Source organism: Cervus elaphus, chromosome 4, assembly GCF_910594005.1.
Source record: "Cervus elaphus chromosome 4, mCerEla1.1, whole genome shotgun sequence".
Taxonomy (NCBI): domain Eukaryota; kingdom Metazoa; phylum Chordata; class Mammalia; order Artiodactyla; family Cervidae; genus Cervus; species Cervus elaphus.
In genome coordinates this window covers 40,869,806-40,885,612 of record NC_057818.1, presented here as the reverse complement: position 1 = coordinate 40,885,612, position 15,807 = coordinate 40,869,806, and the positions used below count along the sequence as shown (strand labels likewise).

Here is a 15,807-nt window from a genome sequence, read left to right as displayed (position 1 = left end):
AACAGGCTGTCCAGGTTCCACACATGGGCAATGGCCTTGGAAAACCTTCAACACCCACCACTTGAAGATCTGTTTTCTTTCTTGGGCACAGGGGCCATAGCCCTGACAGCAGCTTTAATGAGGGCTGCTGTGTAAATTCTGTGAGTTCGGGTGCGACATGAGGATGTGGTGTGCTCTACCACAATCGAATCAATCTTCATGATTGGTTGATAAATTACCCCTCCCTTCTCTAGGTCCTTCCTCTGACACATCTTTGCCTCATAGCATTTGTTCACCAGGGCTGACTAGAGCTGCCACTTCCACCCCTGCTATCTGTTTGATATCACATTGCCTCAGTTGGTTTCAGATGAATTGCAAAATAAATATGATCTGGCAAATGGGTATAGAGCCAACCAGTGAGGGGTCAAAGTTTGTACTGGAACAAGCTCCTTCAAGAGGGGAAACTTGATTTTACTTACTAGTGGCTTAGAGAGTTTCTGGCAGAGTCAGAAAATATTGGATACTATGGATTTCACCTATCCATCTGGAATTTATCCTTTATTAGCACAGATTATCAAGAGCTGCCTGTGGCAACACTGCCGTTTAAAAGAATACCGATCTCCAGAAATACAGCACTCTGACAATTTACAAGGCAACCTCATCTCAGCTTACTCAGTAACTAACACTCTTTGCAGTAGGACGGCTCACCAGTCCATGAAGTATTTACCTTAAACATGCTTTTGAGCCAGTGTTTCCTCACATCTGCCAAACTCTCAAACTTATAAAACAGAAATGTATTTAGTGCCACATTTTTGCACAGAAAATGTCAAATGTAAATTAACCCCTTTTAGGAATTTTCAAGTCACAAATGATCACCATTAAAAACCCACTACTTTAAAGGCAAGAGTATCTCTGAGATGAATAATTAACTAAGTATCATTTGCTAAATGCCACTACATGTATATTTATAATGCATTTATTAAGAAAACTGCATTAAAATGACAGAACTATAACATCACAATTTGAAAAAGTAGGATCACTCTCAAATTTCATATAAATATGGTAGATTAAAAGTGGCTATTTTTCTATTTCAGATAGATTTTTGCAAAATAACAAATACCAAGTTGAAATAATATTTATTTGCTCATTCACCCTCCCTTAATAAACTCATACATAGACCAAAACACTGTGAGAAAATGAAACATAAGACTTGACAAGGCCATCACTTTGAGAATGTCCCACAAAACGTGATGTGAACTGTGCACCTTGGGCCTTAAAGTGGACAGTGACCTCTTCTGTTAGCAAGGCACTTGGTGATTCCATCAATGATCAGGGAACAGACTTTACGAACATCATGGCCTTGAGTTACATGTAATTTTACTTTGCATTTTCTTCTTCAAAGTAGTTTAGGCTACTACATTAACAAGTTCTCCAAATAAAGATTCTTCAGGTTAAGCTTTGGATAAGGACGCAAAGAGTATTAAATAACACTAATCACAGATTCTTTATGACCTTTGTCCTGTGCTCGGGAAGAAATCACACATAAGAATCCTCTTGGATGCAGACGTGACTTCACTACTATCACCACAGCCAGCCAGTAAGCCCACCCGGAGTCACCACTGCACAGGGCATTGTTGAAAGATGCCAATCAGAGCCTCATTCTAGCTCAGGGGCCCTTGGGAGGCCTGTGAGGCTGGCACCTGAAGCTCACTTCAAAAGTTTTCTTTTAATATATTTGTTTGAAAGTCTTGAGCTTTGAGAAGCATGAAGTTAATTAACAAAGAGAACTTGATACAGCCACATTCAACGTTGACTCCTAACTTAAATTACCAGACATAGCTCATAAAACCAGCTGTCTCAAAGACAGTGTTTTATCTTTATTAAAAAACGGATAAACATAGCAGCACTTGCAAAAACAATAGTTCATAAAAGGCATTGTACACTGTCAACTGATAGTATGGAAAGGCGAGGCCCCCAGCACAGCTGGTGGTGGGCTGTACATCACAACACTCACAACTGCCTGTCCACTTAATGCGACTGAGCCCAGAGCAGCCGTGGGGACACCAACAGCAACATGGCACGCTTCAACTTCAAGCCTTTGTTATTCATGTGAATAGTCAATCAAGTCAAGTATCACCCTCCTTAGCAGCATCTGGAGCACTCATTGGTGTTCTGGAGGTGGCTGGTGTACTTGACCCACTTATTAAAAAAATCTAAGCATTCAATAAAAAACACTTCTCCCTGTCCAATGCCATCCACAGAAACCTTCTGTCACGGAAGAGACATGCCCTTCCATTTAAATATCTGTAAAAGCTAATGCACGCCTCTGCTGCATGGACAGGAGAGAACCTGGAGCAGGCACTTCTGCACAGCTGTCTTTGGTGAGGGTGCTGGTGTGGTCATGCTGATCCCTGCCCACTGCTCTGCTTCTTACTGCTCTGTGGTGGGGTGAGGACTCCAGTGGGGAGAGGAGAAATCCTGTTTTCTTCAGATAATATGGCTTTCTTTGCTTGGGCTTTGTCCTGTTGATAAGAATAAAAGCAAGAAATAGAAATGTTACAGTGGAAGAATATATCCTCTGGGCTTCACTTAAACTTTGTGCTTTTTCCTATGTAGGTGAGTGAAGGAAAAAAAAATAGCAAAGAACAATCTAAACGCCTGTGGTCTATATGATACCTAAGAGATAGGATCTGTTGATCCCAATTTTTCTTTTCCAAGGAATTAAAAAGAACTGGAGTCTTTTTAGGATTATCTGGAACCTGTGTGAAGCAAAGTGAAGAGGCTGCCCAGGCAGTTTTAGGACTTTGTCTGGGAAACAAGGAACAGTACTGACCAGCAAATCCAAGCTGTTTATATGGGTCTGGATGTTGTGTGCATCTTCAGCAGGAACTCCCCTGAAGTGCTTAAGTTTTGAACTTCCTGTCTCCCTTATAACTATGGCAAATGGAACCATCCACTTGACACACTTCTCTATATCACACCACTGATACCCTGCAATGAAAATACATGTTACGCTCAATTTGAGATGAACAACTGGTTTGTAAGTTTCATATATCTTGTTAATGGACTGGAAAGCCAACATACCTGAAACCTTTTGCATCAGTTCAGATGAAGAGAAATGATACAAGGCAGAAGCAGCAAGTACACCATAAGAAAATTCTAAGCAGCCAACATCCAGGACACAGAGATCTAAAAGCTATGGAGAAGAACAGAACACTAAGGGACATGCCAACACGTATCGCTTCTAGAGTTACTCAGTCTAGTGGTGGGTTAGGGTGCCCCACAGAGGTAGGAGAGCCACTTACCTCTGCAATCTGTATGAAGATTTGCTGAGGATACTGAGGCAGGAGCACTTCATACACATCATTTAGATATGCAACCTGCATGTATACATTCAACCAGGACACAATGGTCAGGGGACTTAAATGCCACTTAAGGGCCTATGGGAAAACAGAAAACAAACCACTGGTTGAAAAAAGAAAAAGACATTTCTAGTCCCTTTGGTCCTCTATAGTGTTGGTTGCTCAATCGTGTCTGACTCTTTGTGTCCCCACAGACTGTACCCCACCAGGATCCTCTGTCCATGGGATTCTTCAGCCAAGAATACTGGAGTAGGTTGCTCTTCCCTTCTCCAGAGGAACTTCCCGACCCAGGGATTGAACCCTGGTCTCCTGCATTGCAGGCAGATTCTTTACTATCTGAGCCACCAGGGAAGCCCCTCTAAAGGAGTTTCAAAATGCAGCCATTTCCCCTGCCACAATGTGTCCAGCTGGAGAACACCTAGCCAGATGCACTCACGCTGAATGTAGGAAAGATATTATGTGTGTATTTTTGAAAAGGACTGAAAAATTAACTTGTAACATACCTTCATAATGATTAATTCCATAGTAAGAATTTCATCTCCTGAACAAGCCCCATCTGTAACATAAGCAAACTGGTGCAACTTTGGAGGATAGATTTCCTGAAAGGAAATAAAAGAAGATACTACTAGCAAAATGCCCATCTCTTATAGTTTTAACTTATATATTGTACCTCTCAAATTATTTTTTAGTATGCTAACACAGAAAGAAAGAGCGGGTACACTGACGGGATAAATGGAAGAGCTACTCTAGTGGTTCAAAATGCATTAATTGTAAAAGAAATGAAACATTCACCCTCAATCAATCAACCTTTTACTTACTGAAGAGTTTTTAAAATTTCACCTTTTCAATACCTTTAGCAATGTGTTTGAAAGTTGGGCCCGTCTACCCTTCTAATCACACCAAAATTTTACTCCTCTTAGGGAGAAGTTCAATTTTTTTGATTAAAGGAATTAAATTAACCTAAGCATTTTAAATACTCATACTTTTCTTGGTTAATTTCTAGCCTTTTTTTATGTGTGGCTAAACTTTAGAAGGCTTCAAATTAGAAAAATACAAATACAGACAAATAGCTGATCCCTTCCCCTAATCTCAGTGGATCTCAAGAAAAGTATGTACTACATAAAAAAATTTGAAAATTATTTACCTCAAGTTTGGCAGCAATAAATAAAGATGAAATCCCAATAAGTTGTAAAAGTGTTTTTACAACATTTTGTTGTGTTGCCATATACCGATCAAAGAAATCCTGTGCCAAGTAAAATGTCTCTCTGTGAAGTTTATAGACTTCACATACCTGAAAAAATAGTAAGTTTTAGAATAGTTACTTGAGGAAAAAAAGAAAGACAAAAAAACTTGCCATGATTTTGGTGAAGGATAAAACCAAAGAGACAGAAGCTGGCTTTTCGTAAAGGATGGTTACCTTGTTTATCCCTAAGCACATGCACAATGAAAAACTCGAACTCAGGATAAGGATGAAATGTTCTGTGACCTAATATAAGAGCAAAAGCTCACAGGCTGCAGAAAGAAGGTACATTCACAGTCCAGTAAAAGCAGCGTTTCAAGGAAAAACAAAATTTTCTCAAAGAACTATGTCCCCCTTTGTAAGTTTCATTATGACGTGAGGAAGGAACTACAATATTTCTTCACAATGAACATCATCAGTATGAAAGTTTGAAAGCTGGAACATAGGTTTATTTAAAGACCACAACACTAAAACACTGTTAATCTAATCACAAGAGGCAAAAGCTTTATTCAAAAGCATTAAATTAAAGACTCTGAGACCTAGGTTCTATCCTAGGCTCCCCTTTAGGAAAACTGATTATAAAATTGAGACATTATAAATTAGTCCTGCTTTGTTAACCTCACAGGACTGCTGTGAGATATGGAAAAATAGTGTACATGATGGAGTTGAAAAGGACCAAAGAAATATTAGACCTCAATTCATTACTATCATCAAATGTTTGATTATGCATTTAAAACTGCTATTCCTAAACAGTATATCCCAAATAAGTACACTTCACAGGGTTATAATAAGTAGAAAAGGCACCAGAGGAAACAACAAACAGAACATTACTAAAAACTCCATCAATCACCAAAGAGTTTCTAAGTCCATGTGGAACCATGTTTAGAGTCAGTCTTTATTAAGTAACACAACTACAATCGGATTAGAAGTGAAACCAGAGCTTCTGTTCTCTAAGGAACAAACTTTCAGACCTATTTTACCCAGCTCACCATCAGGCACACTGTGTAAGCACTTCTTTTTTTGCTACACACTTCTTGGATGGGCTGGGGGCTGGGAAATTTAACATCACTGCAGATAAGACTGCCTGTGAACTGCTGACTCACGTTTTGTCCCACTTCAGACATAAAGTTATCATTCTTTTCTATCCTTTCAATAGTACTACATGACTTTTTTGATTGACTTCCAGGGGAAATCATTTCTTTAGGAAGTATCAATTGCATCAATTGCATTATATAAAACAGATCCACTAAGTCACAACATCTTTTGAGTTGAAGCCTAAGAGATTAAAGCATACTACAATCTAATGCTTCAAGGAATTATAAAAAGTTCCAAAAGGCCCAGGAGGGCTATGTGCCATGGTGGGTCTACAGACAACTGTAAGGCCTATAGTTTTAAGCAGGCCTGCCAAAGAATTTGTACATTTGTACATTTTCTATGTTGACATTTTCAGGGACCAATAAAGAAAAGCAAATTAAGAATGAAAAAAAGATGTTTTTATGTAATATCTTACATGGCCTACTATGTAAGCTATTGTTTGGTCACTAAGTCTGACTCCTTTGCAACCCTAAAAAGGAGATCTGTAGGCTGCCAGGCTCTTCTATCCACGGGATTTCCCAGCCAAGTATACTGGAATGGGTTGCCATTTTCTTCTCCAGGGGATCTTCCCTACCAAGAGGTTTCCCAGGTGGTGGAATCTGTGGCTGAGTGGCTCAGTGGTAAAGAATCTGCCTGCCAGTGCAGGAGACTTGGGTTCAATCCCTGGATCAGGAAGATCCCCTGGAGGAAGAAATGGCAACCCATTCCAGTATTCTTGCCCAGAACCCCATGGACAGTGGAGCTTGGCAGACTACAGTCAAGGGGGTCGCAAAGAGTTGGACATGACTTAGCACGCACACACACATGTAAGCTGTACTTCATATACACTATTTCTAATCCACACAAACTCTGTAAGGAAAATACTAATAGAAAACATTACAATGAGAAAATCAAGTTAAGTGACTTGCCTGACTGAGGCACAAAGATGGTAAGTGGCAGCAGGAGATTTGACACTAGGACAAGCACAACTAGGGTACACATATACCCCTGTCAATACAAACTTTCTGAAGGGTACACGGCACAGTTTGTTTTTAGGGAATACATAGACTCAACTTCCATATATACTTTCATAAAATGGATCTGCCTAAGATACCCTTCCACTCACAGAAGAAAGCTCATTTTGCACCTACCCAAGGTTTACAGAGGTGTCCAGGTATTTTTGTTAGTCACTCAGTCGTGTCTGACTCTTTGCAACCCCAGGGACCATAGCCCACTAGGCTCCTCTGTCCATGCGATTCTCCAGGCAAGAACACTGGAGTCGATTGCCATTCCCTTTTCCAGGGGATCCTCCCGATCCAAGGATCGAACCTGGATCTTCTGCATTGCAGAAGGATTCTCTACCATCTGAGCCACAAGGGAAGTGGTGTCCAAGAAATGTCCCTTAATCAAGCCACTATTGAAACACCCACACTTCCTCCCAGAAAGAGGTGCACTGCCTATACAACATAACTTCTTATATTTAACAATTATTTACTATAACTTATAATCTTGTTATTTGATCAATTTTTATATGATAATGTGAAGTATAAGAGTGTGATCAATAGAAGATTTGAACAATATATTTTGTTAGGATAAACTGTGGGGAAAGAGAAATGGGTCCCAAGGAGTTAAAATGAAACAATATAAAATTTCTGACTGTTAAAGATAAATTTGTTCATATATTTTTAAAACATTTGGTAATAAGCTATCAAGTAGCTGTTACACATTCTACTGTGTACACTTAAAAAGCAATTTAATTAACAAAGATCAAATACCAATATTTATAATTAATTGGAAAATACAACCTTTGCAACTACTTAAACTTTGAGAAAAAAAATCAGATGCCAACTTAAAAACATCTAAGGGATAAAGAGACTTCAGAAATTCTTTTAAGGAAGCAAAAAAGTTAAACCACTGTAGTATATATACCACAGAGACACAGAATGTGTCAATGGAATCAAACACATGAAGAGATAACAACATCACAAAAGAATCTAGAAACGGTCAGTGCTTCTAGTTAACCAAAAGGCTCAACCTACCTCCATTAACCAATCCAGAAGAATTGCTCGCATTTTAGGCTGCAGAAGAGGGTGCCGCTGCATGAGGTGCTTGTCCCGCAAGTATGTCTTTTCCTTGTTTAACATGATTTTCCATACTTCCTCTCTATTTGCCCAGCTACGAAAAAACAAAACCAAGCAAGACACCAAAGACAGGCGTTAGCATGCATCCAACTAGTGAAGTGGAAGTGCACACAGGGGGCAAGAGACCCAGGAGGCACTCGGTGGTCAGCTTACTTCAGCACAGGCAGTGGCGACACTCTGGATGACGATGGCGTGCACCTCTGAGGCTTGTACGCAGCGTGTGGGTACAGAAGTTCATCCTCTTCTTTGTCAGGTGTGGGAATCAGGGAGCAGGGGTTTTCACAGGCTGTATTACTGTCCCAAGGCTGTAAAATAAAGACATGTTAAAAAATGTTTGATGTAAACCAGCTGTTTTTTACATTCATTGATTTGTAAAAGAGCCAGTAAAACAAAAAAATGTCTTCACACACCTAGAGCAATCTCTAGGCCTAAATCAATATTCCGGCCTAAATTAAGATGCAGATAGCAGAGAAGACACATTAATGACTCCAAGCTTTCATTTTCTCAGGAGTCTATGCAATAAGAACCTAAGAAAACAAGTCAGTAGCATTTTATTCTCCATATCATCATCCTCCTATGAGGTGCGTGAGGGCACAGGAAGGGTAAGACAAAATGCAAACAGCTCTTACATTACCAAAAAAGAAAATCTACTCGTAGTTCAGTAAGACACTAAGCATGGCTCCAAAAGGGTATTGTGAGATTCGGTCACAATTCAAAGACTTGGGTTTTTTAACAAGTACAACTAACCTAATAAAATGTCTTAAAAGTGAAAGACAAAATTTCCAATAAAAGTATTCATATAAGCACTCCACAACCACAAATATAAAACTGACTGCCATCTATATTTAGTCTCTTCATTTAATAAAAACCCACCAAATGTGACATCTTCCTTTGGTTGCAGGTCAAGCCAAATATATTGCATAATGAGGACCTTTCATTTTCCTTAATTCAAATGGCAAAAAAAGAGTATCTGCCTACTTAAAACCACATCAAGCAACAGTCACAGGATTTACTAAGAAGTCTATAAAGCCTAGATATTCCTGAAGACCTCTGAAACCCACCCCCAAAGCCTTGTATAGTAATAAATACTAAACCTTCATTAGAACCCAAACAATGCTTCTTTTAAAAAGTTCAGATATTTAATTCAATTTTTAATATTTGGAAAATGTCATTTTGCCATTTAAAGTTTTTTCCTTTTAAAGCTACTCTTTTATCATCTTACTCTAAATAACTATGATTGTTTTTTTAAAATTATAAAATAGTGAATTTATTGAAGATATGGCATATTAACAATCCTGCAAGCATGGACACTCTGTTAAAGGTCTGAGACTCTTAGCAATTTTTCTTAAAGCAGAGAGATCATTAATGTTGACTGGAAAAGAGACAACTGAGAGGACTATAAATGAACATGAAAACTTGGGCTCTCCAAGTGCTGCTTGGAAGATATGGGACAGGGTGGCTATCACAGCACACCGGCTACTTTTAGAGGAAGCCAGAGCACTTTCAGGGTACTGAGAAGAGCAAAGTAGGATAAAGCTCTCCTCCATCCAATGTGCAAAGAATTGGGCATGCAAATTAACCATGACAGCTCTTGCCAACAGCTGTTGGAGAAGGGCAACATCCTCTTCCAGTTCTAGTATCATATGCTGGTATCATTTCCTTGACTCAAAAGGGTCATGTTACAACTGCTTTAAGCTGTATTCATTCAAGAATGAATTCTAGTTTTGAAAGCAGAAGCTGGGTGTCACCCTCTACAGCCAAATGGTTGAAATAGTTGAGAGCAGACTTTTGGAGATAAAATGGTAACAGTTCCCAACCTGCAGTACGCAGACAAATCAGGTGAACCACAAGCAGACAAATGGTCCCCAAAGTTGGCCTTTGACCACTATATGAAGCAGAATAATGAAGTCTATATTCTTTAACTTGAATGTATACCATGTCTCAAAGAAAGCAAGATCAATCTGACTTTAGGAAGGAAGGGGATAAAAGCAAGAGACTAATTTTGATTATTTCTAACCACCTCTTACTCTTTATGCCACTTTTAATGAAGAATGAAACTACCTTATGCAAAATTATGTTCTGAGAAGTAACTAAGAAATTCCAGGACTCCATTTCAATAAACAAGTTGGGTCTCATGCAAAAAACTGAACAGAATGGATATGTTAAATAGACTTTAGACAAAAGAGCATTATTTTCATTGGGAAAAACCTAAGGTAAGAATCAAAGGTTCCATGTGATCTTGATGTAGCAGTATCACAGAGTTCAGCATGATGGCTACAAGTAGCACAGGGCTACTGAACAGGGCTGAACTATAACTCCACAGAAAAATTCTGTGTAATTAACTGGCAAAAAGGTTGTTACCCCACAATTCTAGCTTCATGAATCTACAGAGAAATAACATATGACACTGACTGCTTCACAAATGATGGGTAATTTTCAAGCTATCTACTTTAGACAATGTGTAGAAACCTGTTGTCATTAATCTCTGAACCATGAAAACGCCTTCTAGTGTGAAATAGTATGGCTATTCACATATCACATCGATCAGCTCTCTGCAGTCCAGAGACAGGGCCCAAGCCCTGTCTTAGGCACCCTAGGCTCTGCTCCAGTTATCTTTGGAACCGAAACTACTCTAAAATCCCAAGAAGTCAACAGGGACAGCTTTGCTTCATCCTCAGTTAAAAACTCCAATTCAAAACATAGCTGGGAAGACAACCAATCTTGAATTTCACAAAGTTGAGATTCATTTTAGTAGAGACCCACAAAAATTAACTTGCTTGGTTTGAAGTCTTTACAGGGAGAAAATAAAAAGAAAAAAAAAAAAGGAAAAGAACTTGAAATGCACTGTCTTATTTCTTTTCCTAAAACAAAGTATCTCTTCTTCCAATACAGCAAATAAATCATCAAGCTGTTGTTCAATATTAAGTGGAATCTCCCCAGAAATGCTAACAACTAGGGTCTTGTGTGCAGTAACAACAGCTTTAGCATGTATCCCATGGCTTTGAAGACCTTCACTCTTCCAGATTCAGCTGCTATGGCTGTTGCTCACTGTCCTACAAAGTGATGTGCTGCCACTGCTAACCTCATCAGAACCACTTTCCTTGGCTCAAATACTATTCCTGCTCAGTTTTTATCTATTATAGCGTCAGAAAGCCTAATCAGTTAGTTTGGAGATAGACTGCTTCCCCTATTGGGGCCATAACTACAGTCTCCAGCCATTTCTGGAGCCTGAGAGATAATACAAGCTTTTTCTGCTAGGGACTTCTGATATTATGATGCTACCATGAACATGCAAGAAATATGGCGCGAACTCCATGAAGGAGGGGCAAGAGAAATGGACTGACTAGTCAATTTGAAAAATGTGTTGAGATGCACATATCATTACACAGAATGTCCTACTAATACTCTGGTGGAGGTCCGATCAAGCTCCAGGCAGCAGTTATCACTGTAAGTAATTGCTGAAGAGGCTAGAAGAACTATCAGAAAGGGGGAAAAAGTTTGAAAAATGACCTAAAGGTGGTGGGAGCAGGGAAGGGAAGTCCTTAAGCACCATGAGGAAATAAACACAAGTGTGGATGGGGCAGGGGGAGTTGCTTATGAGCACACTCAAACCCCCATTATCACAGTTACCCAAAGAGCTCTGTGTCAGGAGCCCTCCCACAGTTCACTAGCCTACAGCCTAGGCTATAGGACAGACTCCGCCCCTGACTTGCACAGGACTCTGGGTTACTTTCCTCCTCTAACTGAATCTCAGTTTCCTCAAGGGCAAAAGGAGAGGACTGAGTTATGTGAGGTTCATTCTGGTTCTTCCAGACATCAGCGCATATTTGTAATCTCAGGGATGTCAGTCAGGAACACGGCCCTTCCTGGAATCCCAAGATTGGCAGAGGTCAGTGCCCACTGACAGGCACAGTGCTCAGTTATATGAACTGTGGCCATAGTTAGAGAAAAAGCCTTCAGCAGGAGGCAAGCAAGTATGAGACTCAATTTGACCCCAAACAAGGGGAGCCTCAACTTCGACCCAATCAGAAAATGTACCTACCTGACTGCCACACTGGCTTCTCACAGTCCTGTCAATTTTGGCAATTTCTTCATCTGGATCCTGCAAAAACTAACATAAAACAACCCCCACACCCCAAGGAAACACACCAAACAGCCCAAAGACAACACAGACACAGAGAAGAAAAAGAAAGCTAGTAAGGTTATGATCACCATTTCTGCCAAACGCTCCCCCCTTGATCCCTTATTAACAAATACGTGAGCAGAACCCATTCTGGTACCCAGGTAAGATTGGGGGGGGGGGGTATCCTCCCCCACCTGTCTCCTTTGTACTCACAACGGCTACATTTGCCTTTCTTTTCCTGGAGCGAACAGAGACATCGGTGCCACTTTCCTCTTTCATGGTGTCCGGTTCCTTCGCATCCCTGCAAAACCAGGATGGCACCGAGGTAAGAGTTCTACCCAAATCTCGGCCCACCCCTCCCCCACCACTGCACACCTTCCCCTTTCCCGCAGCGGCCAGGCCACTCACCTCTCCTCTTCCTTCGGCATGGCGCTGGGCACAGGATCAGACCTCAAGCCTGGGGGCACGAAACGGCAGTGGGGTGAGGACGGCAGGCAGAGGGGTCCAGGGCCCGCCGGCCTGTCCCGAGCACCCCTCCCCCTCCCGCGCGGGCGGCGGCGGCGGCGGGAGCCTCCCGGGCCGGTCGGGAAAATGGCCGATGGGCCCGGGGTGGCCTGTCACCCGCGGCGCCACCAGCGGCCCGCGACGCCGGGTCGGAACCCAGGGTGGGGTGGGGGGGCTCAACGCCCCCTGAAGCTCTCGCCGGCCCATCGCCTCCCTGGGGACCCCAGCTGCCTCAGTCTTCCCCTCAACACCTCCCCGTAGCCCGCTTCTGAGTCGCCCTACCGGGGCACCCCGCGCTGACGCCTCCGGGGACCCGGCGACCCGGCCTCGCCCCACCCCCACCCGGGCCCGGCCCGACCCGACCCGGGCGCTCCAGGAGTTCTCGCCCGCCCCGCAGTCCGGCAGCTCGCGGCAGGGTCCTCACCCGAAGCCGTCTCTGAGGCAGGCAGGCAGGCGGCACGAGCCGAGGCCGGAGGCAGGAGGCAGAGGCGAGCGGGAAGCCGGGAGGCGGGAGACGGCGGCGGGCCGAGCGCGCGGCGGTGGCGGGATCCGCGCCTGCCCCCTACACCGCGCTGGCGGCCGAGCCGGCTGCTCCTGCGCCCGGCTAAGAGCGGGACATTTAAAAATCCCAGCGCGCGGAACCGGCCCCCGGACCGCCCTCGCGCCCTCCCGCCACCCTCCGCTCCGCCCCGGCCGGCTCGGAGCCCCTCAGCGGCAGCCAGAGGGCCCGGCCCCGCCCAGCCACCGCCCTCAGGACCGCCCTGCGCGGCGCAGGCCCGCCCAGGCGCTCAGGCCCGCCGGGGGCGGGGCGGGGCTAAGTGACAGGGCCTGCGCGCCGGAGGGGAGGGGCCCTGGGGCCGTGGCGGGGCCTGCGCCGCCCAAGCTGCGGAGCCCGCGCGGGGCGGGACGCGGGGGCGGGCCGGCGCTCGCGGTGGGGCGGGGCTGCGCAGGGCGGGACGCGGGGGCGGTCTGGCGCGAGTGCGGCGGAGGGGCGGGTCGCGGGGCTCTGGGGGCGGAGCCGAGCGGCGCTGGGGCGGCAAAAAGCCGCGTGGCCGGCGCTGGTGGAATGTAAACACGGCGGGCGGCGAGGCTTCGGGCCCCGACTGAGGGGTCCGGCCACTAGACCTGACGTCCGTAGGCCTGCAGCGCGCGTGCACTGTCTCTTCTTGCACGTTTCCCCCGCCTCCGAGACGCCGGGTTCCGGGCCCTGAGTCAGGGTGGGATGTGCCCAAGGTCACAGCGCATGGTCACAGAGCCTAGAACCAGGGCCTCAGGCCGCCAGATCGGGGGCCGCCTGTGGAACAGCTGTTACTCCTGGACGTGCGTCCATTCATCTGTCCATGCGTGCGTGTGTTCATTCAGCTAATAGTCTAGCACCTTACCCTCCATGTGTGCCCTTTGCCACAGATTTTCCCCTGAGCATCAGAAGAGCATCAGAAGACCTTTTTGATGCTTGGATTCCATGCGGCCCTCTTTACCTTAAGTATTCACTTCAGCAGGTCGTAAAATCAAATCCACACTCCATGCCCTAGAGGACTCCACGTAGACCTACCCTCACCCCCTCTCAGACCTTTCCTTCAACTGCCTCCCATCAGAGCCCCTCCGGCCATCCTCTGTCCTTTCTCATCTCGGGACCTTGGAATTTGTTGTCCCTAGCTCCGGCCCCTTCCAGCTACATCTTTCCTAAGAATTTCCAGGTCTTCCCCAGGAGTTCCTCTCCACCGCATTGCCCCGCTGTGGCTCCCTCACAGCGCTTGCCGCCACATGTCTCTTGTCCTTGTTTGGTTCTCTTCTCCCCGCCTTGTCTGTCTTGTTCACTGCTGTATGCCCCAGCTCTTGGCATAGTGCCTGGAGGAAGGGAGGCACTTCAATCTTATTTGTGAAGGAATGCTTGAAAAACATGATGACCAAGCCCTTGTGGAGTTTACAGGCTAAGGAGACAAGTATTGAACTATCATCACTTGAAAGTACCTACTGTACTCAACTTCTAGAAAAGGCATATAGCAGAGGGCTCCTAAACACTTTCAAGGCCCTTCCTGATTTACAGTCTCAGTCTTGGGCCTCCTCTTTCCATGATTGTCTTTTTGAGGTTAGAGCCTGAATCTTATTGGAAGACACCATTTGTGTCATCCTCAGAGGTCCCTGCTAGCAGATTCTTGACCTTCCAGGGTCTCTGAGGTCAAGGCTGCTGAAATGTCTTGCTCAGATTGGCTTAGGTAGGCATGGAACCCAGGCTCCTAAATTCCCAGCCTTCTGCCCTTAGGTAGTAACAAAAATGGGTATCACAAACATTTCAAAAATAACAGCTTTGTCCTAAATACTTCAAAGTGTTATCTCAACTAAACTTCTCAATAATCCTATGACATTGATATCATTATTGTCTTATTTCACATATGGCACTATCTTACTTCTTAGGGTCACTGTAAGGATTAAGTGAAATAATGTAGATGAATTGCTGAGTACAGTGCCTGGCACATAGTAAATACCCAGTAAATGACAGTTGTTAGTAATGATAGACAAGACAGTTTTCCTTAGAGGTTGTAGTAATTTATACTCCTATAGCAAAGAATACCACCAGGACTTCCCTGGGGGCCCAGTAGTTAGTAATCTGCCTGCCAATGCAGGGGACATGGGTTTAGCCCCTGGTCCGGGAACTAAGATCCCACAAGCTGTGGAGCAACTAAGCCAGTGCACCATAACTAGAGAAAGCCTACAAGCAGCAATGAAGACCTACCACAGCCAAAAATAAATAAATATTAAAAATTTATTTAAAAAAAGAAAGAAAAGACAAAAACTGTGGTGACAGCAATCAGACCCCTCTGGCGGGGGCTGGGGGCGGGGAGTCCTAGGTACTACTGCGCACATGTTTTATATCTTGATCTAAGCAGTGGCTACATGGCTATGTTCATAAATAAAAGTTCAATGAGCTATATATTTGTTGTTTGTGCCCTTTACGGAGTGTATGCAATACTTCACTAAAAAATAAAATGGTTAATTTTTTTTAATAATTGAAAAAAAATTAAAGTAAGACTTTAATCATCTTTGCCCACTGGGAGCTTCCAGTCTGAAAAGGAGGCAATCATGTAGATGGGCAGTTGCAGTACAGAGTGATAAGGACTTGGATGGGAAAATTCTGGGGGCTACGATTTCATGTGGAGTTGGGAGCAAGAGCATTCAGTTTACTCTTGGACACAGCTGCTTGGAGGAAGCAGCATCAAGGCCAGACAGATGAATGAATTCGGCAGGAACAGTATAAAAGATATGTTTAAGGCAGCAGAAAGTGCCTGCACAAAGACTTGGAGTCTTCAGAAGTCACCAATGGTCACTTGTCTGGAGCAGTTCACCTTTGGCTCTTTGAGTCCGTTTCAATTTGTGTCCAAACAC

At 44.0% G+C, this 15,807-nt stretch overlaps 1 protein-coding gene across 3 annotated transcripts; it reads right to left on the bottom strand.

The window, feature by feature from the left end:
- Positions 1 to 1,826: 1,826 nt before the first annotated feature.
- CCNE1 (cyclin E1) lies at positions 1,827 to 13,123 on the bottom strand. Of its 3 annotated transcripts, none has more exons than XM_043899033.1 (12): positions 12,848 to 13,122; positions 12,328 to 12,376; positions 12,133 to 12,220; positions 11,839 to 11,907; positions 7,950 to 8,101; positions 7,695 to 7,830; positions 4,486 to 4,632; positions 3,845 to 3,940; positions 3,285 to 3,419; positions 3,064 to 3,175; positions 2,813 to 2,970; positions 1,827 to 2,501 (listed from the first exon to the last, which is right to left on the bottom strand). In XM_043899033.1, the coding sequence occupies exons 2-12, from the start codon at positions 12,345 to 12,347 to the stop codon at positions 2,379 to 2,381; spliced, it is 1,236 nt and encodes a 411-aa protein (XP_043754968.1). In that variant the 5' UTR covers positions 12,348 to 12,376; positions 12,848 to 13,122; the 3' UTR covers positions 1,827 to 2,378. The 3 variants fall into 3 exon arrangements, with proteins under 3 accessions (XP_043754968.1, XP_043754969.1, XP_043754970.1); XM_043899034.1 differs by having other exon boundaries at positions 3,285 to 3,359; XM_043899035.1 differs by lacking the exon at positions 11,839 to 11,907 and having other exon boundaries at positions 12,848 to 13,123.
- Positions 13,124 to 15,807: the final 2,684 nt, after the last annotated feature.